The 15,943-nt window shown below is 38.9% G+C and overlaps 1 protein-coding gene across 1 annotated transcript; it reads left to right on the forward strand.

Annotated features, from left to right (window-relative positions):
- The first annotated feature begins 4,745 nt into the window (after nucleotides 1-4,745).
- On the forward strand, nucleotides 4,746-6,115 carry LOC148832960 (protein phosphatase 1 regulatory subunit 3G-like). Its single transcript, XM_088919388.1, has one exon. It carries the CDS (start codon nucleotides 4,901-4,903, stop codon nucleotides 5,762-5,764), a length of 864 nt encoding a protein of 287 aa, XP_088775514.1. The 5' UTR covers nucleotides 4,746-4,900; the 3' UTR covers nucleotides 5,765-6,115.
- Nucleotides 6,116-15,943: the final 9,828 nt, after the last annotated feature.

Below are 15,943 nucleotides of genomic sequence, written 5' to 3' on the forward strand. Positions count from 1 at the left end.
AACATGGGACAATATACACACTATCTACACCAGTGGTGTGGTGGCTCTGTAGCTTAGGATCTGTGCCTGTGGCTGGAAGGCTGTCGGTTCGTATCCTGCAGCCGGCAGAGGAATCCTACTCTGCTGGGCCCCTGAGCAAGGCCCTTAACCCCAACTGCTCCAGGGATGCTGTATAAATGTCTGACCCTGCGCTCTGACCCCAAGCTTCTCTCCCTGTCTGTGTGTCTCATGGAGAGCAAGTTGAGGTATGCGAAAAGACAAATTCCTAATACAAGAAATTGTATATGGCCAATAAAGTGAACAGATCTTAAGGTGTGGTGTTAGGGTCCTTGCGACAGAAGAGCAAATTCAGTATGCAGCTCCACACCACACTACTGGTTTCCTGGATGCTCACCAGACCTGAGTAAGAACCAACTGCAAAGATAAAAGAGGACTGTTTATCAAAGCTGTGTGACTCTGATGATGTTCAGGTGTTGGAAGTGCTTTACATTCTCTAGTTGTAGGAGTGCTCCAGATGAGTTCTGGCACATAAATTAAATACAACTGTTTATTTGCTCTGGATAGACATCCCACCCAGGGTGTACTCTGCCTTGCTCCTGTTGCTTGCCGGGATAGGCTCCAGCTCTCCGGTGATCCTGAATTGGAAGAAGCAGCTAGAAAATGGATGGATGGAATTCCTTTGGATAGACAATATTCCTTTAACAGTTAGAAAATAAAATGGTAAAATGGAGTAATTAGTAAGATTCAGATTTTTATTTGGGGTGAAACAAAAAATCATTTGCACTAAGGTTTCTAAAAAAACCCAACAGGGCATTGCACAAACAGAAGAAAACCACATAATAAAAAACTAAAATAGTGCTGAAAGAAAAGAATCCAGGCCCTTTCAGCTTACATTTTAAATTTTATTTATTTTCTTTCAATCTTACTTGAATGGAAGTGTTAAAAAATAAAATAAAAACAGTGCAGTTTTAATTCATTTTGATTTAATTCGTTTTCATGCCAGTTGTTACAGGGGTTGCCAATTTTGCATTTTTCCCATTCCCAAAACCTGTCCATTCCAGCAGATGGCAGCAGTATGCAGAGGAGGGAAAGGCTTAGTAGCCCTGGATCCCTAAAAAGGACTTATGGGGATCCCCAATGGGAAAGTGCCATTTCAGAGACCTTTACTGAGCTTGAATGCCAAATCAGGTCAATGGTACCCTGCCACATCAGTCCAGTCCATCCTTCTCTTGTAGAACTTGGGGTGATGTGATTTAAGCCACATTATTGTTAGATAGAATTAGAGGCCATCTAAAAGTGGCTTACAAAGGGGGATGACTTTGTTTCTTTGACCGTACATACTTAAGAGGGCCTAGCATGCTCTTTAAAGGACAAATTGCAGTCATCAGGAATGGAGATAGGCATTCCCAAGCCACCATGAACACAGGGTTGAGGCAATCTTGGCAAAAAGGGTAGACTAGTCGGCGCAATGAGGTGCAGGTTCAACACAAAGTCTCCATCCATCAGCCTTTAAGCTCACTCATCCTGCAGGCAGAATTGATTATCAATAAGAAGGTCATTGTACATACCAAAACAACCAAAGAAAGGTCCCTGGAGGGGACTGAATGCTTAACAGGCAGCTGGAGTCTCCACACTCCCACCAGAATTGAGCAGACAGTGGGTATGTCCACCCTCACATGCAGAAGACACTGCAGAAGGAGAGGTAGTGCTGGGAACATACAGTACAAAGGAGATTCCCAATCCAAAGGTGCACCAACAAATCAATGCCCAATGGTTAGTCTCAGGCTCAAAATAATGCAAGGAAAGTGTTGATTCTTTGGACGCAAGTAAATCCCTGACCAAAGAGTTCCTGCACCTCGGCTACAACACCCAAGTGGAGGTGACATTTACACTGTGCTTACAAACACAGGAGACACAGGATCTACCAGGATTAACATCTGGGGATCATCCTGGTCAGAAAGTGATGAAACTCTGCCTCCTGCTCCTTGACCACAATATTACCTGTTGTGGTCTATATACTTGACTGGGGTTCCTAATATTTGAGACTACTGACTTTATTGCATTTAAAAGACAACTGCACACTATCTGGAGATTTGATATTGGACCCACGCTGTGTTCTGATTTTGTTCCATTCTCTTACTAGAAGATCATCCACATGTAGTGTGTATTTTTTGTTCATTGCCATTGGCTGTCATTGTTTCCCAAAGTTTTTTACTTGTTTTGAATTGTTTTTAATTAATCTCTTTGAGTTCTTTTTTCACGGGAACCATTATTTGAAAACTCTGTTACAAGTTTTTGTTTTTGTGACGTTTTATTACAGCGGTCTCATTAAATTTTCTGAAGACAGGAGCCACAGCACACTCCTTTGGAAGGAAATGTCAGTTTTATTCACCAGATGCAATTAAGGGGAAAAAGACATTTAAATTCAAACTTTAAATTTAAAACAAATCAGCCTTTATTACAATGTGATAATATTGACTCATCTAATACATGAAGAGTGGAACAGGGGCTCTATAAAACATTTTTGTTTACCAGAGACATAACTCAATTCAATTATCTTCCTGAATTTATAATTGCTATTCTATCACTGATTAATCTAAACAGATGGTAATTTTACTGTACTACTGTAAAATCAATTAAATTATACACTATTAAAATATTATACCAAACTGTGCGTATCGTGCCCAGAATTTATCAACGTAAATACTAATTTGAATTTTAAATTTTACTGTTTGAAACAATGTATTGGATATCTATAGCTTTTCGTTTCTCGGTTTAAGAATAGCCTTAAGAAAAGTACCAAATGTACCCATTACAACGGGGGGGGGGGGGGGGGATAAGGATCATAATGTTTATTCCAGCTGGCGATGGCAGTATAGTTCTGATATGCAACAATGCGACACAACTACTGTATATCCGATGTCGCACTCTGTTAGGCTGCTGCAAATAGAAGGAGACAGATTTCTGTTAAGCAATGCTATTAGGCAAAAGTGTTTCTTGGATTTACAGAAAAACGCAGTTAAAAAAGCATGTGTTAAATGTGCTTTTGATGCGGGATCTACAGTATAATAATATTACATAATACTGCATTATTTAGCGCGGTTAGTCTTTGGACCGGGGACTCCAATATACTGTACACGCTTTTTTCCCGCAGTGCTTTGTTATTCAGGTACACGAGCAAACAAATATGTGCGTAGTTCACTGGTCATCAAAACAGATATTTGTGATAGCACACTCTTTGCCTTCTTTGTGACGTTTTTAGTACATTTAACTTTTAAATGCGTAAAGTCTGTGTTATGTAATTTATGATGATTTAGTTCAAACCATTTAAACCATGAACATTTTAAAGATGTGATATGAAGAACAAACTGTTTTTCCTGTGTGTGACATTATTTCTACAAATTCTTTCCCATTTTCATTATTTTGTTCTGTTGAGCATTGCTTGTTATTATCCAAGCACAGACTTACTTGCATTACAATACATACATTACTTATGTGGAATGGTTTAAATCTCTAAAATGGTAAATATATATTATTTAGATTGTATATCTCACTGCATAATGCGAACAATGCTCTAACAACTGTTGAGTGTCTACCGAATGTAAAATAAATAATTCATATCACCAACATAACCTTTTATCTGTATGAATGAGGCAACATATTGTATAGTAATCTAGGGGGGAAAAGGTTCTAGAGGCAAGTTATACAGACTTTGTCCTGGTGCTGTAAGTACAGTAGCTTTGACAAAAAGTTTTTATGTATTTTCCAGTACATCAAGGGTTTTATGCAGTACTACTGCTGAAACACAAACACTGGTGCTTCAAAACCACTTAAAGTTTTCGATTCGACGCTTTTTAGAATTGTGGTCAGGCCTAAGTCAGTAATTGTTAAAAGGTAAACTATCCGATATTCTTTCGTAACATTTGGTAACTTCTGAGTTATCTGTTGACTTAATAAAAAACGTTTTTACGCAAAATATCTTGTTCTTCGTCATGTTCTTTTTGTTATAGTTAGCCAATAATTACTTTTAAACAACGAGATACGAGTGAAAGGCTTAAGCGTAACAAAAGCTACTGAATGCAAATCAATGACAGGGATGATAAAACATGTCAATGCGGTAAAGCTATCCCTGTTATAAATTAAATGTCATCGCTGCATACGCAGACGTTTACCCTAACGGTGATTTTTGCCAAAGTGAATGGTATAGTATATGGACAACGAAGTACAATACTTAACAAAAAATATAAAGCCTGTTGGGATTGACAGCGTTATTCCAAACAGCTGTCCCATGTCAGACGCAACAGGATCAAGCTTATATTGTATGTACTGTACTTCAAAACTGTATATGGTCTGTACTGAGGACAGGAAATGACAGTTAAGAGTTTATGTCTTCTCTTGTGTGCAATTAGTGTATGTGGGTGCATACCAAAATGGATCCTTCTGTTCGCTGTCTGGATAGTACATGTAGCGCAGCGCCCAGAGAAAGCGCATTCCACGCAGTGTGGAATTAAACTGCTTTTTTATTTGGAACCCGCCCGCTTTCGCACCTCCCCAATAGAATTTACAGTATAATTTCAATTTCGAAAGTCATGCTCGCCAATATTATGTCTAAATAGCCATAGGTTACTGTCACTATTATAATAAGCCTATAATATTGTACAGTACGTGCTGTTTGCCCCGTTGCCTGATGTGTCTCTTCTTGGTTTGGTTATTTCCGTAATATTGTGTTTCTAAGTTACGTTGCTGTGACGCACCACAAAACTAGCTGATGCTGGACAGCAACAGGCAGCTTGTTCTCCCGGACCTCTCCGGATATTCTTAAAAACACGGGGGGCAAGCAACAATAAGTCAGAGCAATTTTCCCCCCTAAACGGGCACTCGCTTGCACTGAAAACAACTCATGGATACAAACAAAACTGAGTTCATCGATACGTCCGACTCGAGAACTGCAGAAGGGTCCGTTCTCCGGACTGAAGCCGTGGAACACAGCAATCAAAAGGGGGGCGGAGAAGTGCCGTCAGACATCTGCAGTAAACATGCTGACGGTTTTGCACACTTGGATCAGCAAGACGTTTTCCTAAAAGACAGAAGGAGGGCGAGATCTCTGCCTGCTTATCCGGACCAAGCCACCTTGTTCAATGAGATTTCTCAGAGCTGCAGGAAAAGGGTTCAGTTTGCAGATGCGCTGGGTCTCAGTTTGGCCAGTGTGAAGCACTTCAGTGCTGCGGATGACCCGCATATTCCATCCAAAGTTTTCTCCAGGTTACAGACCTACCCTCCTCAACAAGACAGGGAGCTTCTCGGCGATCTCTGTGACAAATTAAAGGCCAGCCTGACATTGGACTGCTTGGTGCCTACTTTTAAACACCCCGTGGAGTCACCCGATTTCGAAAATAGAGTGAAAGAAAACAAAGTGGCATTGGAAAAGGTGACGGTCACTCATTTTGACATCCGAGGGCTTGTGAGAGTGCTTCATTTTGGCAGTAGAAGAGAAATAGGGGTGAGGTACACTTTCAATGACTGGCTGTCGTTTGTGGACGCGCAAGCCGTACCAGTGCCAGGCGAAGACAGTACTACCTGCGGTGAGAAGTTTTCTTTCACGATGTACACACCCCCATTCTTGGACCCCAGCTCCTCAGTCCACTTTGCCGTTTATTGCAAGACGGACATTGGAGAATTCTGGGACAATAATCACGGCCAAAATTACACCTTCAGGTATCACTGCATGTCGCCATTCGAGACTGCTGCCTTTCGCGCAACCTAAGTGCCTCACATCTAGATGCCCATCACCCCTATCCCCGTTTAATGCCTTGTTTAATGAAATGATGAATATGAATAAATAAAATGCAACAACTACTTGCTTTTTTAACTCGTTGTTTTGTTTCCTTTTGTCAGTAATTGAAGTAAAGAAATTAGCGGTGTGATCCACACCATTATTTATGACCATTGAGTATGTCTGCAGTAGAGTAACAAGTTTAGAACAAAGTAATCTCTGTTCTGTTATCATTTGGTAATTTAAGCACACAACTTATAGCAGTGTTGTAAGAAAACATGAAAATTAATGTTTACTATTTTGGTCTCAATAAAACCTGTGATATTAAAATATGTAAAATAATGCTCCTCATTTACACTCGGAGCCTTTTAAAATGTATTTATTTTTTAATGTTTTTTCTGTTCTACGCACGCAGGTCTGCTTTTTATCAGTTGTTTTAGGTTTGAGCTCAATGTCCAGCTGTTGTATTTCTGAAGGCACTGGCTTTTCTCACCTATTGTAATACATTTTTTGTATTATTGATTTACTTTTACTCAAAGAGTAGAGGAGTGTCAGAGTGTTTTTTATGTTGCCGATATACTGAACTCCAAAATAAGAAACAAAATGAGGCCATGTAGGTCCTTTTTGGATGTCAAATCCTGTTATAGCCTTTAAGGAAGTGCATTACAGTTCAAATGCCACCTGATCAAATGCATTAATTTTCATCAAGCTTGGAAGAAATGAAATATTGTGACTGTAATGTACATTTTTCTAAAATGTTGCTGGAAGGTTGTGGTTAGGTAATGTTGAAGAAAACACCATGATAAGGTATGTAAAACATACAGTATGGAAGAGTTTGAGTATGTTAGGTACTGTACTGTATAAAGTTGTTACAAAATCCTAAATTACTGTACATGCACTCCCTGGGATATGTAACATCCAATTTTATGTAAAACCCCTGTAAATTATTTCTCTAGAATCTAGTTAATCCATAAATGACTCATTTTATGCCAGGATACAATATTATAAAATGTGTTATTTTGAGTTGAGCAGTACATAGGACAAGTAGGAGAAAAACCTACTACTATCAATGTAACAAGTAAGGGTTTATTCCGTGCTGAAAAGAGAAGAAAAGAAACACTTCTTCACACCTAAAGAAGGCTCCACAGCCAAAACTTTGCATTTACTTTCTTCTCTTTTCAGCATGGAATAAACCCTTACTTGTTACATTGATAGTAGTAGGTTTTTCTCCTACTTGTCCTATGTACTGCTCAACTCAAAATAACACATTTTATAATAAGCCTTTACTTGTTCCTTTGCAGCCTACGCATGCTGACACTCTTACCTGATTTAACTACTATCAAAGTATATACAGTAACAGTAAACAAACAAATGGCTCGGTAGTAAATTTAAAATTCTTAGTCTTCTGATTTATTTAACATTCGATTTACAGATCAGGTTCCAGAACCAAGCTCTTACATAACTCCAGGGCTCTCTATATTAAAATGTGTATAGTATATGCTGTTAGATGTCGTTACTTCTGTCTCCTAAACGTCTATGTGCAGTGTCAGTGTTATACACATTATGTATAATGTGTATAATAATGTTATACACATTATTAAGGTGACAGAATTTAACAATATCCCAAGTGAACATTGCTTTAGCATTGTGTTATTGTTATATTATAGATGTGACAACTTCCATCCATCTTCAAACTACTAACCCGACAAGCAAAGGATGCATGCAAACACACTCACACTCGCACCAGGGCCAGCTGTCCTAGAAGCTAATTAATCTACCAGTATGTGTTTGGACTGTGGGAGGAAACTGGAACAACAGGAAGAAACCCCCGCAAACCCAGGGAGAACATGCAAACTCCATGCAGATAACACACCATGTCCAGAACTGGAGCCAGGGCCCCAGAGCTACAAGGCAGCAAAGCTAACCACTGCACCATGCCACCCCTTGTGACAACATTGTAAAGAATATTCTAACAACATGACAAATTAGCATTTGACACGACATACTGTACGTATCTGTACCAAGCTGAAAATTGTTAATGATGTTAATAATGTTACTGATTTTAGAGTAGTTTGGCAAATAGCATCAGATAACACAAGATTATTTGTTCTGTATAAATGACAGGAAAACATAATCAAGTGCTGTTGTTGTAGTTATGCTGTATTATTGGTGGTATATTATTCTACACGAACATTCCATTTTGACAAAATAGTTTATAATCTGGACGATATGAGACAGAAGCATTTTAACTCATGCTGTTATTATTTAGTATAATACTCTGTGCCAGCAGCCAATATCACCCTGGGTACCCACTGAAGCTCAGCAGGGTGGCGTCTGGTCAGTACCTGGATGGGAGACCTCCTGGGAAGCTATGGTTGCTGCTGGAAGAGGTGTTAGTGGGACCAGTGGGGGGTGCCTGCAGTCTGTGTGGGTCCTAATGCCCCAGTATAGTGGCAGGGACACTGTACAATAGTGGGTGCTGTCTTTTGGATGAGATGTTAAACCGAGGTCCTGACTCTCAGCGGTCATTAAAATCCCCGGGCCTTTCTCAATAAGAGTAGGGAGTTATCCCTGTGTCTGGGCCAAATTTCCCCCCTCGGCCTTTACCGTGGCCTCCAAATTGTCCCCATATATGACTGGCTAGCACTTGCGCTCATTGCTTCCTGTGACACTGTATGGTATAAAGCGGTTTGGTAAATTACAAAGATTATTATCCCTATACAATTTCTTGCATTAGGAATTTGTCTTTTCGCATTCCCCATCTTGCTCTCCATGAGACACACAGACAGGGAGAGAAGCATGAGGTCAGAGCTCAGGGTCAGCCATTTATACAGCGCCCCTGGAGCAGTTGGGGTTAAGGGTCTTGCTCAGGGGCCCAACAGAGTAGGATTCCTCTATCAGCCGTGGGATTTGAACCAGCAACCTTCCAGCCACAGGCACAGATCCTTAGCTACAGTGTCACCGCACCACTCAGAGTGTTTAAATACTCTGTACTTGGGCATCCACCCATGCTGTTTTTCTTCTGCTTGCTGTGGAGTTTTTTAATGAACTGATATACAGAAAAAGCAACATAATATAGCAACAAAATAGCTATACGTGCATCCATTTTCGAACCTCTTTTTGCAATGCAAGCACGCAGGGGAGCCAGAAACTATCTTGGCAAACTGTCACGATTATAGTCCCCCCTCCTTAAGGGTGCTCCAGCCCTTTCACTAAGACTTTATTCTCTGCACCTGTTCCCTATTCCCAGCCCACCTTAAAAGCCAGGCGCTGACGCTCATCCGGGCTCTGCATCTGATTTCCATATCGTGCGAGTCCGGGACCAGGAGGCGCCTGGTCCCGTTAAGGTTTTAACCTCTGTTCCCGTTCCCGTTCCTGTTCCCCGTCCGCCGGTTCCGACCCGGCCTTCGTGGTTTTTAACTTGTTCTGATGGATCTCCTGGTTTTGGACTTACCCTTCCGTTTTGGATTATCCCTAAGGACTACTCTCTCGGATTGTTCGCCTCGGCCACACCTTCCCCGTGCACCAGCGCACCTTGGACACGCCCCCCTGTCTTCAGCCCCGTATTCCTGCATGACGTTTCCCTAGTGTTCCCCCCACTCCGTCGGACTGTGTCGTCCGCATAGGGTCCGGAAAGAACTGTTCGTTACACAAACAATGTCTACAAAGCAGGGTACACCCTGGAATGGACACTAGTCCATCACAGGGCAGATACACAGACATGCACACACTCACATCAGGGCCAATTTCCCCAGAAGCCAATTAACCTATCAGTATGTTTCTGGACTGTGTGAGGAAAACAGATCAGAGCAGGAGACCCACAAAAACACAGTGAGACCATACACATTCCACACAGATAACACCCTAGGTGCAGAATTATACCCAGGGCCCCATCACTGTTAGGTATATTATATATATTGCTATGCAGTAATTTCCAATTACTAGTCTCTAAATTTCTGGATGCTTCCTATGATTCATAAATATAAAATGTAAACAATTAAGGAGAGCAGATCTGGCCTTTGGATTGGCCATCCAGAGTTTAGCTTATCAGTACACTATCCAAAAATGAAGCTAGTCCCCAGTTTGATATCTATTTTAGGGATCATCATTGGTGCTACATGCACATACCTTTAGAAAGTAGATGATCTCCTTTTAAACATAAGTACTGTATATATAACATCCTAATGGCCTGTAGAATATGTTTTACAATAATCGGTGATGGAATTCACAAATAAATCAATATTTGACCTTTGTTGTTTTTTCAAATGCACTCAACAGAGCCAAGTCTATCTTTTCCATCTTAACTTCTGAATAAACATAATCCACCTGGACCTGAGTATATAGTTTTTTATTAAATAAAAAATTAACAATAAGTTTCATTAAATGTACAGTATGTCAGGCGGTCATATCTGTGTATGAAAACACCCACAATGATCTTGACAATGCCAGTGCAGTGCGTTCTCAAGGCCTTTCAATCCCAGACGTTTTTCTGTAGTGTTGTTCTAAATATATTGTGGCAACTCTGCCCAAAGTCAAAGGATATAACATATGTATTGTCTCATCATAACTGGTTAAAGCGCTTTATAGTTTTGTGGCAATACAGTGCTTAAAAAAGCATTCACCCCAGTAGGCTGATTACCAACCTTCATACAAATGCTTAAACCCATATTGGGGGATTTTGGTCAGTGGTGATGGTCTTCTCACCCAGGTCTCATCACAGTGGCTTCTCCCGCCAACTCTCCTGTTCAGTCTTGTCCTCTCCTCTCTTGCCACCCCCCTCTTCTACCAGTTCAGTAATCAGCTTATATAGCCTGGGAACGTGCACAAAGCTGCATCCCAGCCCACTGATGACAGGCAGCCTCCATTATGTGGCTGACAGCTCTTAGTAAGGGCAAAGAAGCAAAAACAGTGCGGTATTTTAGGGGAAAAGTGCGGTCCTTCACATATTCTGCCCTAAGTAGCATTACATTAGGCTGTACGCACAAGGCCATAGTATGTTTCTTGTTTAGGAAGTTGGTTGGAGGCTGTGAAAATTTTGCAGTTTTAACCAAACAATCTCCAGGATTCAAGATTCATTATTTCATTCAAGCACAGTTGTCTTCGTAGGCTTCCCTGCAACCTTCTGCAGGTTATACTTCAAGGTAGACCTCGCTTAAAAAATAAGCAGCTGTAAAATAACACTACAGCAGGTGTCTCCAACCCTGGTCACGGAAAGCCCCAATCCAGAAAGTGTTATATATCACCATTGAATTAATAGTTAAAAAGTAATGTAGAGATTATTTAGGACTAACTCCTGAGTACTATTCAGACCTAATGGACCAGAGGTCTTTGAATTGGACGGATTTACTGCTATCAATAATTGTGACTCTCTAGAAACAGGTTTTGGAGACCCTTGAACTATGACATCTATGTATGTATTTACCGATGTTAACCATTGTTCATTTAAGTGGTGTTCAATTGTTTTATTCCATTAACAAATGAAAGAAAACATAATTTTTTTGTAAGCAAAGATGGCAGGTAATGGTTCCTCTGAAGGAAATGAGACCTCTGTTGTTGTGCTGCAGTGGTGTTCTTTTTGAACAAAATGAAAACCGGTGAATAGTTGACATCTTTCATTGTGATGCCTTGAGTATGTATAGATTAGAGGTAGAGTATTATAATTAAAGTTGTGCATATACAGTAGAATGTTTTCTGTGAAGAAAGTTATGTCTCAGTATGGGCTGTTTTTGCTCTTCAGTAATATTTGACTAGTTTGGTATAATGTTGTGAATACAGGTACCATAAAGAGAGAACAGTCAGAAATCAGTCTTACAATGCATTACTGTATGTGCTGCAGACAAATAAGGGGATTTGCATATGAATGCTGAGCAAAAGGGGAAAACAATTTTGTTGTTCTTTGCATAAAAAAAATCAGAATAAATTGGTATGCACTGCCATTTTTGTAATTCTCTGCATTTCTAAATAACAATGTTTTCCAGACTGTTTTATTTTTGGCTGTTAAGTTCACCACAGTTTGACAAAGTCAGAGAAAGTTATAAAATCATAAAACCATGTGCTAGAAACTGGTTGTTAAAATATTTTTCTTACCCCCCCCCCCAAAAAAAAATTGTTAATTGTGACTTTGTTCCTGTAGTGTAACAGTAAGACCCATTTCCTTTTTGTTGATGTGTTTATTTTAGATATTTAGTGTAAGGCAGAAAAATATTTTTCATATTTGTAAACATTGTATGTGCCTATCTGTATGAAAAAAAACACAAGGTTGGATTTTTTTTAAAATGTGTATCATTGAGGCCTGTCTTACCAAATACAAAAAAAAATGTGAAGCATGTAAAATCTGGTATAACCACAGAAGGATCTTTTAAAAATAATTAGCATGATTCATTTTTTAAATATGTGTTAGCCTATATTCATTATTTCTTGTGCAGGTTGGAATTAACAAGCACATTGCGCAATAACAGGTAAGTACACATGAAACAAGGTTAAAAATAATGCTCCTGTACAAAGTCTTGTCCAGGTTACACAAATATAGGCATATTCTACTTTGTATTGAGTAATTTGAACTTTACAGCTTTTGCTCAATGGGTCAGTGGTCACAAGGCATACACCAAAGAAAACAAAGATGGTATTTAAATAAACAAAAGTAAATAGGAAAAGGTGTTAACCCTATGGTGTACCAATACTCCAAAAGTTAAAATCCTAGCAATAAACGTAGACATTTTGTATAAACTGGCATTTATTACATTACATTAATAATATGAGATATACTATATTCCACTGCTATTAATTTTAGATTTATTACCTGGTATTTTGCATGTTCTCACCAATACCCTGTAGTGGAAAGTTGTCATTTCAAACTGGGAGCACAAGTGTTTTCTTGACCAGCTGTTCGCCACTTTAAAAGGGAATTGGGATACATAATTTTGTTATTATTTCAAGTACATATCCATCTGTCCATTTTATTATTGTTTTTTTCCACTTCAGGGCCATGGGAGAGCCAAAGCCTATCCTGGCAAGCAAGGGTGTAAGGCATGACACACCCTGGACAAAATGCTAGTCCTTCTCAGGGCAAACAGACGCAAACCCAGAGACACACACTCACACCAGGCCAATCTTCCCAGAAGCTAATCTACCTACCAGTACTGTATGTCTTTGGACTGTGAGAGGAAACCACAGGAAACCCATGTGAACATGATTAGAACATACAAACTCCACGTCGATAGCACCACAGGTCCAGAGCTGAACCCAGGACCCCAGCACTGTGAGGTAGCAATTTTAACCACTGCGGCATCATACTGCCCTCATATACTATACATGGACTCATGCGAATGTGCGTAAAGTTACATGATATAAAAGTATTTTGAGAACAGAAGCCGTAAGCTTGTGTTCTTTATGTTAATATATTTATTTTAAAATGGAGGCAAGTTTAGAAGCATATAGTGTAATACAATGCCTCCAAACGCAGAAAAGGTTTAACAGAATAGGAAAAGTCACAAAGGAGAGGAGGCTGTGTGGATAAGTTTGATCATGAGGGTGTGAGTGCTGTAGCTCGCTGATTTGAATAACTTAGCTGGTATTATCTTGAAAGATCAGAGACTTTCATCTTCAAAAACATTTGGCCAAGGGGACATAAGACACACTACAGTTTAAATCATGGAACATAAGAGAACTTGAGGGAGTCACAAACAAGAGAAGGCCATTCAGCCATCCAGCCTGTTCAGTAGCAAACTAAGCAAAAACTAAGTATGGCTGCCTTCTGACAGTGACCTGAAAATCTCACTGGGGAACTTTATCCGAAAATTTAAATATTTTGTATAACATGCATTGTACATTGTACCCTTTTATAAATTCATCCTAAGATCCCCTAGGATCATATTTCCATATACTGCAGATAATCCTGTAGCTTAGATCTAATATTTTTTATATTATTGTAACCTTAATATACAGAATGTAACAAATGTCAATCTTGGTTTTGTCCCCTTTTGTATGGACGGGTGCTACATCCACACTTTAATGTGTAACAAACTGCACAGTGTGGAAAATGTAGCATAAGAGGCCTTTTTCTAGCGCAATTAGTGGTATAACAACAGGACACAAAGATCTTGAGGTGTCTAGTATCCAAAATACTTCTGCCTCTTTTATGTTAATACTGTTCAATACAGATCTTTGTTCTTCCACTGACTGAGGCAAGTTGTTGATGTCTTTCTCGGTGATCACCTAACTGGATTGCTCTTTTCATTTTTTTTTATTTTTTAAATGTTTTTTAATGTAGTGGTTGGATATATTTACATGCTTAGATCACAGCTGTTGCTCAGCTGTAGTGATACATTTTCAAATGCCAAGATAAATCATCTACTGTAATAAAATAGGGAGAATCACATGGAACATAAATGGTACGGCAGTCAGTTTATAAAGAGAACCTTTCAGCTAGCTACACTGCATCGCCTTGACCACTCCAACTAATCAATCTGATCTTCAATGTAAACTTCAATGTTATTTCATTCTCATTAAAACTTCAATGCTTTCCTCTCAATTGAAAGTTCATAGTAGTTCATAGTAATATGTTGTATTATTGTGCCCAAACGGAAAGCACCCCTTATCCTATTCATCTGTCAGAAAATGCTATTTTAAAGCTACTCTAGAATAAGTAAAATAATCAGATTAAGTTAAATTAATATAACTAATCTTTATATTGAATTGGTAATTCTTTAAAGTAGAGATATTTCATGACAGTCACGCTATGGTAATTAGACTATACTAGCATAGTGAGAAGGAACTCTAATCATCGTGGTAAACCAGGTTGTAAGGGCAGATGTTCACACTCAAAATGCTAGGCTTTCTCCATAACTCAGATGTTGATATTGTGACATTAGGAATATACAGTAAGTAACTGAATAGGTATGACCAAATTGGCTAGGAAGTTTTAGCAATCATTGCTAAGAAATAACCATGAAACCATGTTTCATCATCAAGCCTAAATAGAAATACTATACAGTTAGTAGGAACCAAATGACAGAAGACAGTATGTGTACAGTACTGTATATAGGCACTGCCAGTAAATAAATTTGATTTGACTTCTTGAAACTTGATTTTGACATTTCCACCTCCATCTTATCTCTTAATCACTTAGTATTACTGTCGATGTCACAAGCAAGTGTTCACAACCCTTAAGAGATCTTTGAGACAATCCTTCAAAAGAGAGAGACATTTTGGCAACTGGGGCATTTTTGTCCCTGCAAACACATGGTCATGCTAGGACTCTTTATAACTTGCTTTGCATTAAATCATCAATCTGTTAAAATATTGTCATGTAAATAATGACAGGAAGAAACTCAAAATAGGAGTTAGAGGTAGGACAGAATCTGTAGACATTTCATTTCAATTCAGGCTCATTCCCTGCCAGCGGTAGCTGGGATCTCTTAAGCCCATCCATGGCCAAGTGGCTTTGGGAACTGGTTGGGTGTTCTGGGAGTCTAGAACTCACCAGTACAGAAATAACAAAACACATAAAATTATCGCCGATTTGTTGAATATCATGCTATTTTACTGGGAACAAAAATATACCACGCAGTATATAAAGCTGTGTAGTGTAAGAAGACATTTTTTAAAACATTTCAATGTGTTGAAGGTGCCATGAAGAAGTTTCTCCAACAATTCTATCATTATTTAAAATTTCTTTCTCCTTACCCTACACCTACAATCAACCATCACTGCTTTATTTTAAAATGTTTTGAACTATAGTAGCAGTAAAATACCAAATGTTGCATCAATGGTACAAGTTAGAATTGAAAGTTTTAAAATTTAAATGAAGCAATAGCCTGGGTCTGAGATTTCATACTTTAGTAAGCCATGATTACATACATTTAAAAGGCTTTTGTAGATAATTTTTTTAATTAATTGTATGAACTTTGCATCTGTCCTACTATATCTACAGTAGATGTGCTTATATTAACATACATTGACAGTATGGATAATCTATAAAAAGAAACACAATGGTGTTTATTAATAAAAGTGCTTAGAGTACAGTTTGATCCGTTGAATCCAGAGACTATCTGAAACAGTCCAGGGTAACATCATCAGTCAGATGTGACTGAAATACTTCAAGCAGCTACCGCAAACTACAGTAGTTGTACTGGTTAGTTGGGGTACCCTGTTTTGGCGCAAATTAGTATT

The sequence above is a fragment of the Atractosteus spatula genome, chromosome 6 (assembly GCF_055471065.1).
Source record: "Atractosteus spatula isolate fAtrSpa1 chromosome 6, fAtrSpa1.hap1, whole genome shotgun sequence".
NCBI lineage: Eukaryota > Metazoa > Chordata > Actinopteri > Semionotiformes > Lepisosteidae > Atractosteus > Atractosteus spatula.